The sequence below is a fragment of the Equus caballus genome, chromosome 9 (assembly GCF_041296265.1).
Source record: "Equus caballus isolate H_3958 breed thoroughbred chromosome 9, TB-T2T, whole genome shotgun sequence".
Classification (NCBI taxonomy): Eukaryota; Metazoa; Chordata; class Mammalia; order Perissodactyla; family Equidae; genus Equus; species Equus caballus.
The window spans coordinates 16,085,416-16,100,310 of NC_091692.1; the positions used below are offsets into that span (position 1 = coordinate 16,085,416).

Sequence of the window (14,895 nt, forward strand, 5' to 3'; positions counted from 1 at the left end):
GGGCAAGTTCGCGTGCTTACCCTTTCCACAGAATCATCCACCGACATCAATGTCTGAAGCCTTTTGCGGTGTAGAACATTTGTAAATTCCATGTGGATGGGCAGCATGGGCCCCGTGTACTGCATAATCCAGTGTTTATCCATATTTGGTGCATAGTTATAACTAGGAGTTCTGAAAATATCCAGAAAGGAATCTTACTATATATTTTTCAGTCGTTTAGAGGAATATCTCAAGTTAAAGGTTGTGAAATGCATAATCATTTAAGAAAGATAATTTAGACACTGCTAAAGTATTTTTCTCTCCCACGTATCTTCTCTCTGTGTTTATAAGAAGATCTGAAGTCTTCACCACCCCAAACAACACACATCCTCTGAAGGTATATGGATTCAAACTTAGAAAACGAAGATTGGCAGCTAAAAATGTAATTAGTGCAAGTTCATTTGGGTTCATTGAATAAAATGTGTAAAAATACACCAAGATGATTATGGTTATGTTACAAATCTACAGATAAAACTCTGTAACATAGAAGTGAAGGTTCTCATGGTGATATTAACTCATAAACTTTTATTGCTAATTAGGCTATTAAATATAGTCACAAATATGTGGAATGATGATGAATCTTAATTTCAACATTTTTTCTCTTGAATTTATTAGAGTTTTTTATTGATCCCTTACATATCTAGTCTCTATGAGTTTTTCTCATTCCTAACCTTGTACATAGACACCATTAATTTACTTGGATTTGCTGGAATTATAACCAACTCTACTTCTGCAATATACATGTTTACCAATAAAGCTGTTCATATTATAGACAAATCAATATAGGTGCAAGGCATAATTTTTGCTCACCACAAGGAAGTGGGTCCTAGTGTTCATGGACAGGTCGATTCAAGCCTATATTTAATCCACTGCAGAGATCCAAGTGGTGTCCCATACATTCCATTGGGAACCCACAAAATGTGTCACCTTCCTTTGAAGTCTTACCTAACTCCCTCAGACATTAGATGCTGCCACCTCATGCTTCCGAAACACGTAATTATGCTAGAGCAATTCTCCCGCTGAGGATGGCTTGTTTATACCGGACCTTCCCAGCAGACTATAATGTACTCGAATGTTCTCCTTAGATGTTATTAAGCCTACAGAGGTTGTTTAATATTAAAAACTTAATGAGTATTTGCTGTATGTCAGGTATTGTGCTAAGTTTTTTATATACGTTAACTCATTTAATTATCTCAGCTGTTCTGGGAAAGAGGTGTATCATTCTCCTTTTACAGCTGAGAAAAGGGAGGGCTAGCAAAGGGAAATCACGTCCTCAGATCAACAAAGTCAGCAGGTGGGAGAATCAGGACTCGATTTCAAACCCATTAGCTTTAATAAAATGAAAGAAAAGTGAAGTGATGGGGTTTCCTATACCTGAGATTGCTTTTCATGTGAACCATAACTTTGCAAATAGCCAGTCTCACAGAACACGCCACATTCTACATTGACTGAGAAATCTGATAAACAGTCTGTTCTGGGGACGGTCCCATCAATGAAAGACCATGGATAATGATGACAGAAGGTGCCCCCATGCCACCATTTATATTACAAAAACTAGACAAACAATCAGTCACTGTGAGCCCAGAGAATCCTGGAGCCTTGACCTTACACACCACCCGTCCCACTGAGGTGCAAATTTTCAGTGGGGTAAACCTGGAGTTTTGGAGATACATGATTGTATACTGGGGCATTTCCACGCACACCAAGCCAAATAAATGCCGCCTGTTACTATAAATTTTTTTCTTCCAATGGATTTGCAGAACCTCTCTTTTGATAGTTGAAAATGCTATTTTGGGACCATTGGCTTCCTGGCACAAAAAGTTACCCTGATGATCCATGTGGATGCTGGTTAACTAGCAAAAGTGCAAGAGCACAAATGCCAATATAACACTGAACTACACATCTATCTATCTATCTACCTATCTATCTGATCTGTCTACCTTCTATCTATACAGGTATCTAAATCTATATATCTATATCTATCACTTAAAAGTGCCTAGAAGAGAGGAAGCACATGAGTTTCCTACATGAGCCAATAAACAAATACATTCCATATAAGTACCTGTGAAAACATCCTGTAGCATTAAAAGACAAACAAGCTCTCCAGGAATCACCTGCAATTCTTTTTTTTTTTTTTTTTTTTTGGTGAGGAAGATGGGCCCTGAGCTAACATTGGTGACAATCTTCCTCGATTTTGCATGTGGGATGCTGCCAGAGTGTGGCTTGATGAGCAGTGTGCAGGTCTGCGCCTGGGACACGAACCCGTGAACCTAGGCTGCTGAAGCAGTGTGTGTGAACTTAACCACTACACCACTGGGTTGGCCCCTGCAATTCTTTTTAAGAGAAACTTTCAATATAAACTTTCTTCTTCTTACCAAGAAGAAGACTCATGAACCAAATGGTCCTATTTTTTGGCCTGAAAGTGTTCCTCATATCTCAAAGTGAACCACGGGCTGAATCAGACTCTCGTATCTCAGGAACTTGTGCAGTAGGAAAGGACTTAAGCCTGTGTTTCTTATCCTTCAGGCGGCATGTTGAGTTACAAACAGGATTAGATTAAGAGGCTGAAGAGGAGGAGAGAGGCGGCTTCTAAATCCCATTGGAAAGGGGTTTTCACCCCTGGGGGTAGTTTGAGGTCAGAGAAATATAGGAAGTTGGTGGTGAAAGTCCCTTAGCCATTTACTGATACCTGCCCTGAGAAAGAATACGGCTATAAAAGATCACACAGGGTTGCTTTATAACACCCAAACATCCTCCTCTTATTGCCTTTGATGTCGGTTCACCTTAATTTTAAAATAAATCTATCTGGTTGACTTGTTTAAAACCACAAAACCTCAACACAAATAAAAATTGCAATAGGGAACCAAAATGCAGGCTCAGAGTGGACGAATCACATCCTCCGCTGGTTACCTTGATGTGCTTGGCACAGCTCCACCTCGCTTTGAGGAACAGAGGAGGTTGCAGCAAATTACAAGTCTCAAATTGGACTCCCGGATTTACAGAATGACATATGCGAAATCTGGCTTGTATTAAAAGGGAGAGTTCAGGTCTGTTGTCAAAGCCGTCTCCCCAGGCCCCCTTTGCAAAAAATTTCTCGATGTGGGAGATGACCCCTACTCTGGGGATGAAATCCCAGGTGGTGTCTCAGCAGGAGGCGTGGAGGGGGGTATGCATTTGCCTTTTAAAGGAAGACAGGCTGCCACTGCTTCCCACAGAACAGCAGCTGTTCAGGGTCCTGCAGGTGGAAGGTCGAGGGTCGCTGGAATTGACAACATTGTTGAAAAGTGATCTTTTGCCAAAGACCTGTGGTCGCCTCCTGCTGGGGTCTGCCGAATTCCTGGAAGATGCAGCCTTCTGTCCCCCTGTGATAATTAAGGCTTCTTCCCTAGCTAAGAATTGACTTACAGTTATTCAAACAGGGCCTGGAGCTGTCGGCTGGAACAGAAGCCACTGAAAGAAGCAGGTAGCTGTTTTAGGGAAAAGTGGAAAACCACATATCCCATTGTTCCAGAATGTTTTGGAATCAGACCCGAATTTTCATCCCAGACCTGTTCCTTACTAGCGTGTGATCTTGGGCAATTTTTTCCGTTAAGCCTCTGTTTCCTCATCTATATAATGGGAATAACAACTTCAAGGAGTTCTTGGGAGAGTTGAAAGAGATTTCAGTGACTCCGGAGAACAAATCCTGGGGCCACGCATATGCGTACTTACAGGTAGCTGGGAAAGACCTTATCATTTAATAGCTCAGGTGATTGCTGTGGCGACCCTGAGGGGTAGGTAGGGCATCTTATTCCCATTTTACAAAGGACACAGTAAAGTGTGGAGGTGGCTCCTCCCATGACGTCACATTGACCAGAGTCCTGAACCACAGTGGGCAAGAAGCACCTCAGAATCCCAGTCACTGGAAGAATTGATTCATATATTTCTTTCTATCAAAAGGAAGTCCTGAAATTCTCAGCCTTCATCCCGATTTAAAACACTAGCCACTTCCGCTCCCCATTCAGATGCCTCCCACCAGCGGCTGAGAGTCTCCTTTGTTGCAAACACGGAATACAGTCTGACACTCCCAGGCACACTGGAGGCATCAGTGAAAAGGTAGACGACGCTGGCGATTTGCTTTCAAACTGAGAGGCCAAAGGACCAAATTGTCGTTTTGAGTTTCTGTTGCTTTCTTAAAAAAAAAACAAAACCCAAAACAAAAATCTGTGTCAGTTACAAATTCACGTGCCTGGTCTGTAAGGCTTTCTGTTTTCTGTTCAAATACAGGTTTTGCCCAGAACTGTGCACTCCAGACTTTCTTCTATCAAGAAAATACACCTGTGACCCTCAATAGACTATTCCCAAATCTAAAAAGGTCCACCTCTCCCGGGAAGCCTTCCCTGCTTATTGCTTTTCTCTAGGCATTAGTTTGGATTATTGCTGAGCGCACCAGATCACAACTCTTTTAGACAACTGCATTCGTAAATTCAACTCACCATCAGTGCCAATTCTTTCTGGGCTGTGATATTCTTTCTAGCTTTGCTTACTGACATAACAGGAATAAGAATTCTGAAAATCAATAATGTCACCTTTCTTTTTGATGGGTGGCTATTTTAGGAGAATAATTCTTACTAGCAAAGAAACAGTTTTAAGAAACGCATGTGTTCTATACGAAATGCACACTTGGGGGACTGCAAAGAGCTTAGCAGTTCATTTGTGCTGCTGACTGAACGCCTTTGCTGTCACCCCAGGGAAAATGAATATATTTCTAGTGTGTTACATTTGAACATGTGTTCTCTTCATTTGTTATTTAGTCTCAAACAACAACAAAAACCCTAATGACCTAACTCTTAAAGGGTGTTGTTGGTAGCAGGACCATCATTCTCTGAGAAATGAAATAGGTCTCAATTCCCAGAATAAGCTAGTTATCCAGATTTAAGACACACACTCAAAGCATTAAATTGGAAATTCTATACTTAATCTCCCAAGCCACACCATCTCAGCTTTCACTAAAATTGAACTTATTTAATTGACTTTGTGGAGATATTCCCCACCTGAGTTCAAATGTCTTTAGGTAGGTAACATTTGAACACATGCAGAATAATACCAAGTGATCTTGATTATAGGTATATCATAAAACTAATTTAAAGGGTCTTCTAACGATGCTGCAAACTCCAATTAGGATTATGCAAGTATATACACAGGAACCACTTCTAATTCTGTGACTGTGATGGGTCCTGAGCAATTTGGTGTAATGGGAAGATCCCCTGGGTGCAAGAAAGCCGAGTTTTGGCTCCAGCTTTGTCCTTATCTACTTATATGACCTGGGCAAAGTCATTTGATTCTTTTTCTTTTAATAGACTTTGGGCTTTCATTTTTCAATCTAAAAATTTATGGAATTCTACTATCTCTAGGTGTCCTTTTAATTCAGAAAACTGATTGTTTAACTATTTTTATACTATTTTAAAAAATGTTTTAATGTCAGCTAGTTGGTGGGGTTAATATGTTTATTCATTTGCTAAACAAAAACGTATTGTGCAATTAACAAGACAGGAGCCATGCTCACCGGCACTGGGGGGTGGAGGTGAAACATTTTGTCCGGCCTTCAGGAAAGTGCTGTCCTGCATAACTCCAGGACTCCACTCACACGGGATTTTGTGTGAATGCTGCCCCGTGGTGTTGTGCAATGTGACTTCGGGGATATGGGTAAACAGCCGGTGCAATAGGATAGTAGGAACCAACAGAGAGAAGAACAAAGTAGGAACACATGAAAGGGAGCAATAAGTTCTGCCCAAATCAGAAATTTTTATGGAGAATTTAAAATTCTCTCATCTTTGAAAGAATTTCATTTTACGAATTTGTGGAAGAAATGAAGTAAAAACACACAAAATTCTTTTTAAGGCAAGACATTTCTTTCCAACGTTCCTTAACAAAGGTGTTTCAAACACTTTGTTCTGAGGCATATGCAGAGGCAGATTCCCTCTGACAGGCTATGTTCATGCAGAAGCTCCACTTCCAGAATGATTCTTGCAAGTCAGTGGATGGGCATTGTTCTACCAAGATTTTAGATTTCATTTGAATCTGTGTGTGTGTGTGCGCGCACACACACAGTCATACACATTTCCGGGTGTGGGAAGAAAACTGTTGAACTGAAACAAAACATTTTTTTAAGTTGATAGGGGCATAGTTGGTAGCAAGGTGACAAGGGAGTCTCTTAGCTTCCTATAGAATCATCGGGTAGGTAAATGGAATCTACTTTCCTAGCATGGCTGTTGACCACAGGTGCATATTATCACATCGCTGAGGCCAGGGGAGAGAAGTGAGGATACAGCATCACTAGGAGGATACTGGGGAGATCATTTACTGAAAAGTACAGTGGGGTCTTAGCCACAGGGAAGGGCTTCACGATAAGGATTATTATGTGTATTGTTGTGACGGAGGCTTCCTCACATTTCTCAGAGGTCACCTGAGTGACCAAGCTACTGTCCAATGAAACAGTGCCTCCTGTCACCAGCGGTTGATAATCTGCTCGCATTCTTAGCTGGTTGGCATAACCTCTAGCCTCAGTTTGTAAAGCCAACAGGCCAGTGTTAGACTGGCTTCCTTCCTTTGTTGGGAACGGCAAACACCGTGGAAACACGATACGTTCACTCCAAGCTGAGAGGGTCAGACAGCTATCACCCAAGGCCGGATGAAAGGCATCTGGATAAAGCTTGACCACCAAGGAAGGCGACCTAAAGGAAAGTGTTCACATTGCTTGGGTTTCCCCAACAGGGGGGAGTCTGCAGCATCTTGCTCTGTTTTCCTAGGGCCTGCCAAATATTCCTGCAAAGTACTGAACTTTTTGCATCCCTTCGCTTGAATGTGTTGCTAATGTTTTTGCTGGGGAAACTGGCCACTCAAGAGCGCTGTGCACCACAATTGGCAGTTTGTCTTGAATTTGTCTCCCTCCTTTTGTCTGCAGACTGAACTGTGAACCTATGCAGTCACTCGCAGTGACAAGAGACACATACTGACTCTCTCCAGCCCCTTCCTCCAGCGGCAGCTGGGGAGATCTTTATAGCAAAGGTGCCAGGAACTCAAGGCTTCCAAGGGCTGTGGGGAGACACAATGGATCTCCACATTCTAGGTGCACTGAAGCTCAAGGCTTAGCAGCCAATAGAAGCTGAATCGCTCCTCCAACCACACGAATTTTCATTTTCTAAGGCTACGGGTGTTCTCCAAACTGGCACTTGCCCATAGCACACATTTTGCACCTGGAAGAGATAACACAGCCCAGATTGGTGCTTATCCCGTCTGTGTTTTGAGAAGGGCCAGGTGCGAGAGGCTCATCACAATGTGGGTCTTAGCTTGTCAAGAGATTTGGCGTGTCACAACAGGCAAGCATCAACTTGTCATTGGTCTAGCTGCTTCCCCGAAACATTAAGTTGAACCAAATGAAACTGAACTTTTTGTAGGTCAAGAAAGATCAAATCAAGAAAGAACAGTTTTACTTGGTTCTTCTTAATTCTTGTTGATGAACAAGAATTAACATTTATGAAGTAGCTTCTACGTCCCAGGCCCTCTGTGGGGACATTAGCTATGCTGCCTTAATTTTCATTCATGACATCAGGTCAAGGTGCTAGTATTACCTCTTTTTACAGATGACACAATGGAGTTTCTGAGAGGTTGAAGAATTATCTGTAGGCTTGGTGAGGCTGAGATAGGAATGCCTCTAAGGCCTGAATATTTTCACTCTGCTGTGTGTAGATTTTGCCTTATAGAATTGCCAGTAAGGCACACAGGCGGTTCATTTGAACTAAAAGGTAATAACTGAAATTGTCTGCATGTGGAAATGACTGAGTCACATACTATGTCACTACTCTGCGAAATGGCCTGCAGTGACTCTGCTGACGGTGATGTACAAATTCACCGAAGGCCTCAATATTCTGCTCGTTTCCCTTTCTAGCGTTATTCCCTGTTATTTTCCTTGCACCCATTCTCCACTTCCCAGGTCATATCTTAGATCACCTCACTTACATGGCGACCCCTTGTCCGAGCCACATTCTCTTCCTGAAATTGTCTATCCGATCTGTAGAATCAGCAGCAGAAATTTTACCCATCGTTGGAGGCCCACTTTGAATGCCTCCTGGGCTATTAAGTTTTTCTGGGTCCCCAAAAGATGTGAACACTTCTTGCTCCAAAGTTCTATAGCCCCTTGAATGCCTGCTCAATTCCTTACTGCTTCTGGTCCTACTGGCGAGAGGGCTATTTGCACACTTGCCCATCTTCCCCTTAGAGCAGGGGTTGGGGGCAAACTTATTCTGTAAAGGATCATACAGCAAATATTTTAGGCGTTGAGGCCATATGGTATCTACCACAGCTACTCAACTCTGCTGTCGTATTGCGAAAGCAGCCATAGAAAATACCTAAATGAACGGGCATGGCTGTGTTCCAATAAAATTTATTAATAAAAACTTGTGGCAAGCTGGATTTGACCCCAGTATGCCAACCCATGTCCTAGCTTATTGGTTCTCCACTGTTAGCAGTCGTGTCTTCCTTATGTCTGTATCCCTGCTGTGTTGTATAGAGTCCACAGGTGGCACTCATAAATATTTGTGGAACTAAGAATTCGGAATTACTGGAATCAGAGATGCTATTTTTCAGCTATCGGTGAGGCCCTGAGAACTCTGCAGATTCCTCTCCTCCTGCGATTGTTGTCTGTGCATGCCACTGAGCTGTCAGAACCTCTGACCTGCGGCTGATTTTGCTGTAGGCTCAGGACCTTGCCTTGAAGCTTCAAAGGCAGACTGACTTCTAAGGAGCCATAAAACACCACATTGTGTCAACCCCTTCTCCTCAAACTCGGGAAAACACCAGTAAGTTTTAGAAAGTCACTGTAGGCTGAGATTCTGCTAGTGCAACAAAGGAAGCTACACGAAATGATCTCTGATTCCAAAGAAAAGGGAATGGTGAGTAATGGGCTATGGAAGAAGCCCACGAAGACCTTTTCCTTTCATTGAACCGGCTAGTTACTAAATTTGTAACGATCTATAAGGGAGAGACACTCGCCACTCTCGGGCTTCATTCATAAACGCAGTTGCATGATTCTATGTAGGTTACATCTTCAGAGGCTTATATATCTATCTAAAATACAACAGCTCATCCAGACCATATTCCCCAGGTGCTGGGGCAACCTTCTTTATTTGTTGACGATATTTTATGCATCAAAACACTTCCATCCTCCAAGTTCTTGGGCATCCTCAGTTGGTTCTCCACCCTGGCTTCATATTTATTATTAGCTCCTGTCCTCAGTCAGCTCTGCCCTCCTTCCTTCTTTCTAAATTGCTTGATATGCTAGAGATGACCTAAATACCACTGACCAGGAGCCATTAGTCTATTAGTTATAATATAATACAAAAAAGAATATAAAGAACATATACGGGGATATATATGTAATAAGGGATATGTAATGACCAGCAACTAGAGTGCCTTCAGTACGTACTTATCTCTTTTCATATGGAAGTACCTTTAATCTATTTTCTTTCTGTCTGGGATCACGGCTACAAAATCATTGTGGACGAAAAGGGATGGCATTTAAGCACAAACAGATTAAGAACCAATTTTGGAGGTTTAGTGATGAAGGAAACAGATACCAATTCCCTATTCCCTACCTCTCTTTCAGCACACACAGGGCCAACTGCTCTGTGCGGAAGACTGAATATTATTGCAATGGATGGGAAGAAAATGTGTTGACAGAGTGAAAAACAAAATCATGTCGTTTGCTGCCAAGGCATCCAGACTTTTCCACCCTTGGCTAGTGAGAATTACAAGCATAATCCAGCACTCTGCTCTCTGTCTCGGCCCCGACGCCGTCAGCCCTCTGTGCCTCCCCACCCCCGCCTCTCCAAGGCCCCTGCCTCTCGGAAAGAAACAGCAGGTTATTTTAAAGCCGTGGCCTGAGAAGGCCTCTTGGGCAAGTCCACTCAAGCTGCTTTCTGCAGGAATCCTAATTGCACATCTGCAGCAAAGCTGCTAGAGTACTCGCCTAGAAAACAAACCTATGTTTCTATAACCAGACCGGGGTCGCCCCTCTGCTGCTATGAAAAGCATACTATCTGATCATCATTTTTATTAGATCACACTCATGCATATTATTTAAGACAACTGATGGGAACTCTTGATAAAAATCGCCCCCATTCACCCTGTGTGCTTCTTTCTTTCCATTGAGCTACTTACAAATGTTGGAAACATGAGTCTTAATCAGACCACCTAGACAAGCCCTTGATTTCAGGCCCGGTGGCAGAAGCCGGTGTTCCTGCCCTGCGGAGATGCAGTGGGGAAGGAAATGGGGGAGGGGGAGGAGCGGGGTGGGGAGCAGGTCCCAGAGCTGATATTACTCACATGTGTTGGGAAGCATTGGGGTACAGTTTTGAAAACTGTGGGGCTGAGTCCTCGGGGCCGTGGGGCGCCGCGTGGCTGATCACCATCATAATGGGCCTATGGGGATACATTCTCTTAGACATTTTGAAGTAATTAATGCTCTCGTTAGTGATTAAGTCTGTGAAGTAGTCCTGAAACATACATTTGACACAAAACAAAAATTACAAAAGGTGACATTCATCAGATCACATTTGAATATTGCTTTCCTCAGAAGCATCTCACTGAGTGAAGATGTAAGGTCTAAAGCAGGGAGGGGTGCTGAACTTCCCAAGAAAGCAGAACATCTTCTGGAACAGAGAAAACCGGTTGCCAGGTACTTACTAGGGTTGGTAGCTTGGGAACATGCAAAAAATTTATTTTAAGTAATGCACAATTTAGCAATGAGGAAAGAAAAAAGTCAAGTCCTGTTTGCCCAAGATAATGATCAGATCTGGCAATCCAAATGCTAGAGCTTGAAACACCGGATACATTTTCCCTTCTCAGCTTTCATTGATGTAATCCGTTGACAAAAAATTTAATTACTTCAAGGGCAGGAAACACCCACGCCCACTACAAATTCACAGTTGCAGAACACACACACACACACACACACAAGCACACATGCACATAAATGCACAAACAAAAGAATAGATCTTTTCTTTCAATTAAAAATTCACCTGTAGGAATTACGCAAATTGCTAATGAAAACTGTGGCCAAAATGTGGGTGCACAGGGAAAAGCTGCAACATCTTATTAATTAATTGACTTGAAACCCTCAGTATGGGAAGCGGTTGATTTGTGCAGATTATACTCTGTTAATTGCACAACTAAAATGATACAGCTGCTGGGACTAGAGCCTGATTTGTTAATAAAATGACTTAACCCGCAGTCAAAGGGGCTGATGTAAGTCTATGAGGGGGAGGGAAGAAATGGAATGAAAAGGAAAGAAAAGACGAAAAACTAAATTAAACCACCTGTTTCCTCTAAGTGTGTATCATTGGCCTGAAGCGCCAGTATAAACTTTATTCCGAAAGCACCCGGGCAAGGTTTACAGTATCAGGGGCATCCAGGCATGACTAATCACATGTAGATTCAAGGACCAGAACAGCTGCAGAAGCAGTGCCCAAGGGACGAAATCTGTGTCACATGTCATTGTTAGGGCAAGTCCACAGGCTATCACCTTCTTCCATGGGAGTGTCTGTTTCATTCCTTTCCTCACTATAAAAAGACATATTTTCTTTTCGGACACAGTTGCCTTTGACACTTAATCAGCTGTGATAATGAGCAAGTTACGCTGATTTAGTCTTTGGAGGGAATCTTGATTACTTTGCTCTCCTTAGGACAACAGGGAAAGAAAGGTTAATAGCTTGAACAAGGAGCGTGAAAAGCATCCCCACAGATAACAAATGAAAGCAGTGACAATTAGAGCACTTCGGAGGACGTTGCTCAATTCTGCCTCCAAGGTCCCCGCCAGCTCTCAACTTTGATGAGTCTGGAAACCTATTAGCAATGTTTGTGAACTCATTTGCATTCGTTGTTTTCTAAAGGATATGAGAGAGACTGACACCTTATCTCCCACCAGGTCCCTTGTGCTCAAATCAGGCCAAGCCTAAAGACAGCAACGTGCCAAAATTAAATCAAGGTCCCGTTTTCTGATTTCTACCAATGGCTCTTTCACAGCGAGCTATGCTAGATAGAGCAGATTCTTGGCTTCTTTTAGATAAATGAGGAAGAGATGGGTAAGGCTAGAAGGAAAGAGGATATTTTAGGCTAACGAGCAGGCTAAATTCAAAGATATTTTCCCCTTTACTCTTGTGATCTGAAAATTGCTTTAAATTGGCAATCACAGAAACTTTGTGAATTTTAAAAAAGTCTAATCTAGGATCCATTTGTTAAAGAACCACGGGACATGTCAATTTCAGTTTCTATGAACTGATTTGGAAATCCCAGGACTGATAGCCTTAGAGACTTGGGTGGACTCTAGCTGCTCCCGGGCAGGTGTCCTTGTCACATGTCTAAGCTTGGTCAGACAGAAGTAAAAACAAGGAATGTGGTTTCCCAATTTTTTGTTATTGCACTTGTCTGCTCTTATTCTTACATCTAAATCTGAAGCCAAAGACAAAATAGACTTTCACCCCAATGAGAAGCAAAACAATATGAGATGAGCATTTGATTATGTGGACACATCTAGAGGGGGAAAAAACAAAAATTATCACAAGACAGCGTGGAGGCATCTATGATTTTCTTGATGATACTTTCGTCAAAGGCTGATTGCCTTTCCACCTAATGAGGGGAAAAAAAATCACTATTCAAAGTCAGTGTTCCTTGAGAGTCTTTTCCTGCCTGGAGTTTAAAATTACCTTAAAATTTCTCATTCTAGCATTGTGAGAACATAGAGAGCCAATGTGGTGGATAGGTTAACTCACTGAAAATGGCTTTTCCCCATTATGCACGAAGTAAATTGATGCAGTGTGAAAGTGCCTGAAAATTACCTTTGCATAATCAAATCCATGCTTTTCTTTGATGCCATTGCGACAAACAGTGTAATTATAGAAACGAGAATTCTTGATTAATCCAAGCCATTCTCGCCACCCAGGAGGGATGTAGCTGCCGTTATATTCATTGAGGTATTTTCCAAAAAAGGCTGCAACGGGAAAAAAAGGATGATTTTCTCATATGAAGTGATTAATCATAAATCAATGCCTAAGTATGAGGTTATGACTTGAAAAAGAGACAGTAAAACAAAAGTTAACCCAGGTAATAGTGGATGCCAAAATAATATTAGCGTAATACTCAGATCCTTTGGCAAAGGGACACACACACATTTTCCTTTTGAATAAATAAAAGTAGCACCCAGGCACATGGATTATAGTTCAATGAAATCACCACGATGATCATGGTACTGTGGGTGCGTCTGTTACTTGTGGCTCTACTGGGATAAAAGCAGAACGTACCCTTTCGTTAAGTTGATGTAACAGTCAGAGAAGTAGGTAGTGTGATTTTGGAATGCCACCTCTGGGGCAAACATCGGAGAGCTGAAAGTTCAGTCTTTGTGATAAATAAGTTCCCTAACTTACTGTTTGGGAGATGCGAATTATGACACTATTGAAAAGCTCGTCTTTGTTTTCCCATATCCAGAGAGTACAAATTTTCCCAATCAAGGAACTGTGGTAACCTCCATTTTTATGGGATGTGCTCAGAAGTTTTACGTCACATATATGTATTTTACCTCATCAGTGTTTACGTTATGTGTATTTTACAAAGGTGTATGTCTATTGTTGATGATAAAAAATTCTGGCAACGTAGAGTTACTACACGGATGACTAATTTTCATAGAATTATAGTATATAGAAGTGTATGTGCCACAAATGCTCCACTGCCCATTGAAAAGGCCACTGGAGAGACTTGACATTTGTAACTTTCACATCCCAGAAGGGCCACCGTGCTACGGGGCTGACTAATCCTTTCTGAGAGGGAAACTTCGAAAGGGGTCCTCTGTCAAAGATAACGATAGGAGAGGGCAAAGGGGAGAGAAAGGCAGGTTGGGAATTCAGGAACAAAATGGGTGGAAAATGGGTTAGATCTTGAAGTCGAAGACCTTATAACTATCAGAAGGGTAGCCAAAAACGTATTGTTGGCACACCTGAGAGAGAAAGAGGGTCTATTTGGAGTTATTGTAATTTCACCAGGAAAACAGGAATAAACAAGCACTATTATGGGTGAAACTAGTAGCTTTTTGGTCACCCTGTTAGCCATACACGTAGCCTTCCTCTCAAGTATGAAGGACTAGAGAAAATTCTATTGTATGTACGTATATATAGGTATATGTATGTGTGTATGTGGTACATATTTTTACATATGTATATATGTATTGATACAGGAGCATGTCATACATACATACATACACACATGCATGCAAGTTTTAATTTTTCTGATTTTTAAAAGGCTGCAATCTTTCATTTTAGGGAGAGACCGCGTTCTGCGGCCAGCCAGATGACTTCCATGTCAAGGACACCTCCCAGCTTCATTAAGCAGGTTTTATAGGTGCTTCTACTTGCATCCATGAAGAAAGGTAGTTCCTGGATGACTGGCTTGAGATGATAAAAACAGATCCTAGAATGAGGTTCTTCACAGGTATTGCTCTTCAAGCACACATTTCTGAATCTTAAACTTATCCGCCATTCATCCTTTCTGTCTCTTTATGGGACAGCTATTTAGTTTGCTTTCATCTTTGGTATGCAACGACCTGTAGAAGATCTTCATCTGAATGTTTCACTTGCCCCTTAATGCAGTCGTCTAAAAGGGGATTAATCATTTTCCCCTCCAAATGTACTTCTCTCCTCAGATGTCCTTTAGTTCTGTGAGTGGCACGATCACCTTCCTGGTTAACTAGGCTTGGCACCCGGAAGCCTTCCCTGACTCCATCTGCATCTCTGCTCCTCTTGCTGAGCAGTTGCCATCCCCTGTAGGTTCTAC

At 42.0% G+C, this 14,895-nt stretch overlaps 1 protein-coding gene across 34 annotated transcripts in view; it reads right to left on the reverse strand.

Annotated features, from left to right (window-relative positions):
- SULF1 (sulfatase 1) overlaps positions 1 to 14,895 on the reverse strand; it is a 192,827-nt gene that overhangs the window by 46,453 nt on the left and 131,479 nt on the right. For 28 of the 34 annotated variants that reach the window (XM_070221462.1, XM_070221473.1, XM_070221461.1 and 25 more), the window contains 3 exons: positions 12,912 to 13,063; positions 10,402 to 10,571; positions 21 to 171 (listed from right to left, as the gene is read on the reverse strand). In XM_070221462.1, the coding sequence (XP_070077563.1) occupies positions 21 to 171; positions 10,402 to 10,571; positions 12,912 to 13,063 (473 nt within the window). The remainder of the gene's footprint in view (positions 1 to 20; positions 172 to 10,401; positions 10,572 to 12,911; positions 13,064 to 14,895) is intronic. The other 6 variants (XM_070221470.1, XM_070221492.1, XM_070221490.1 and 3 more) reach the window with 1 other exon arrangement.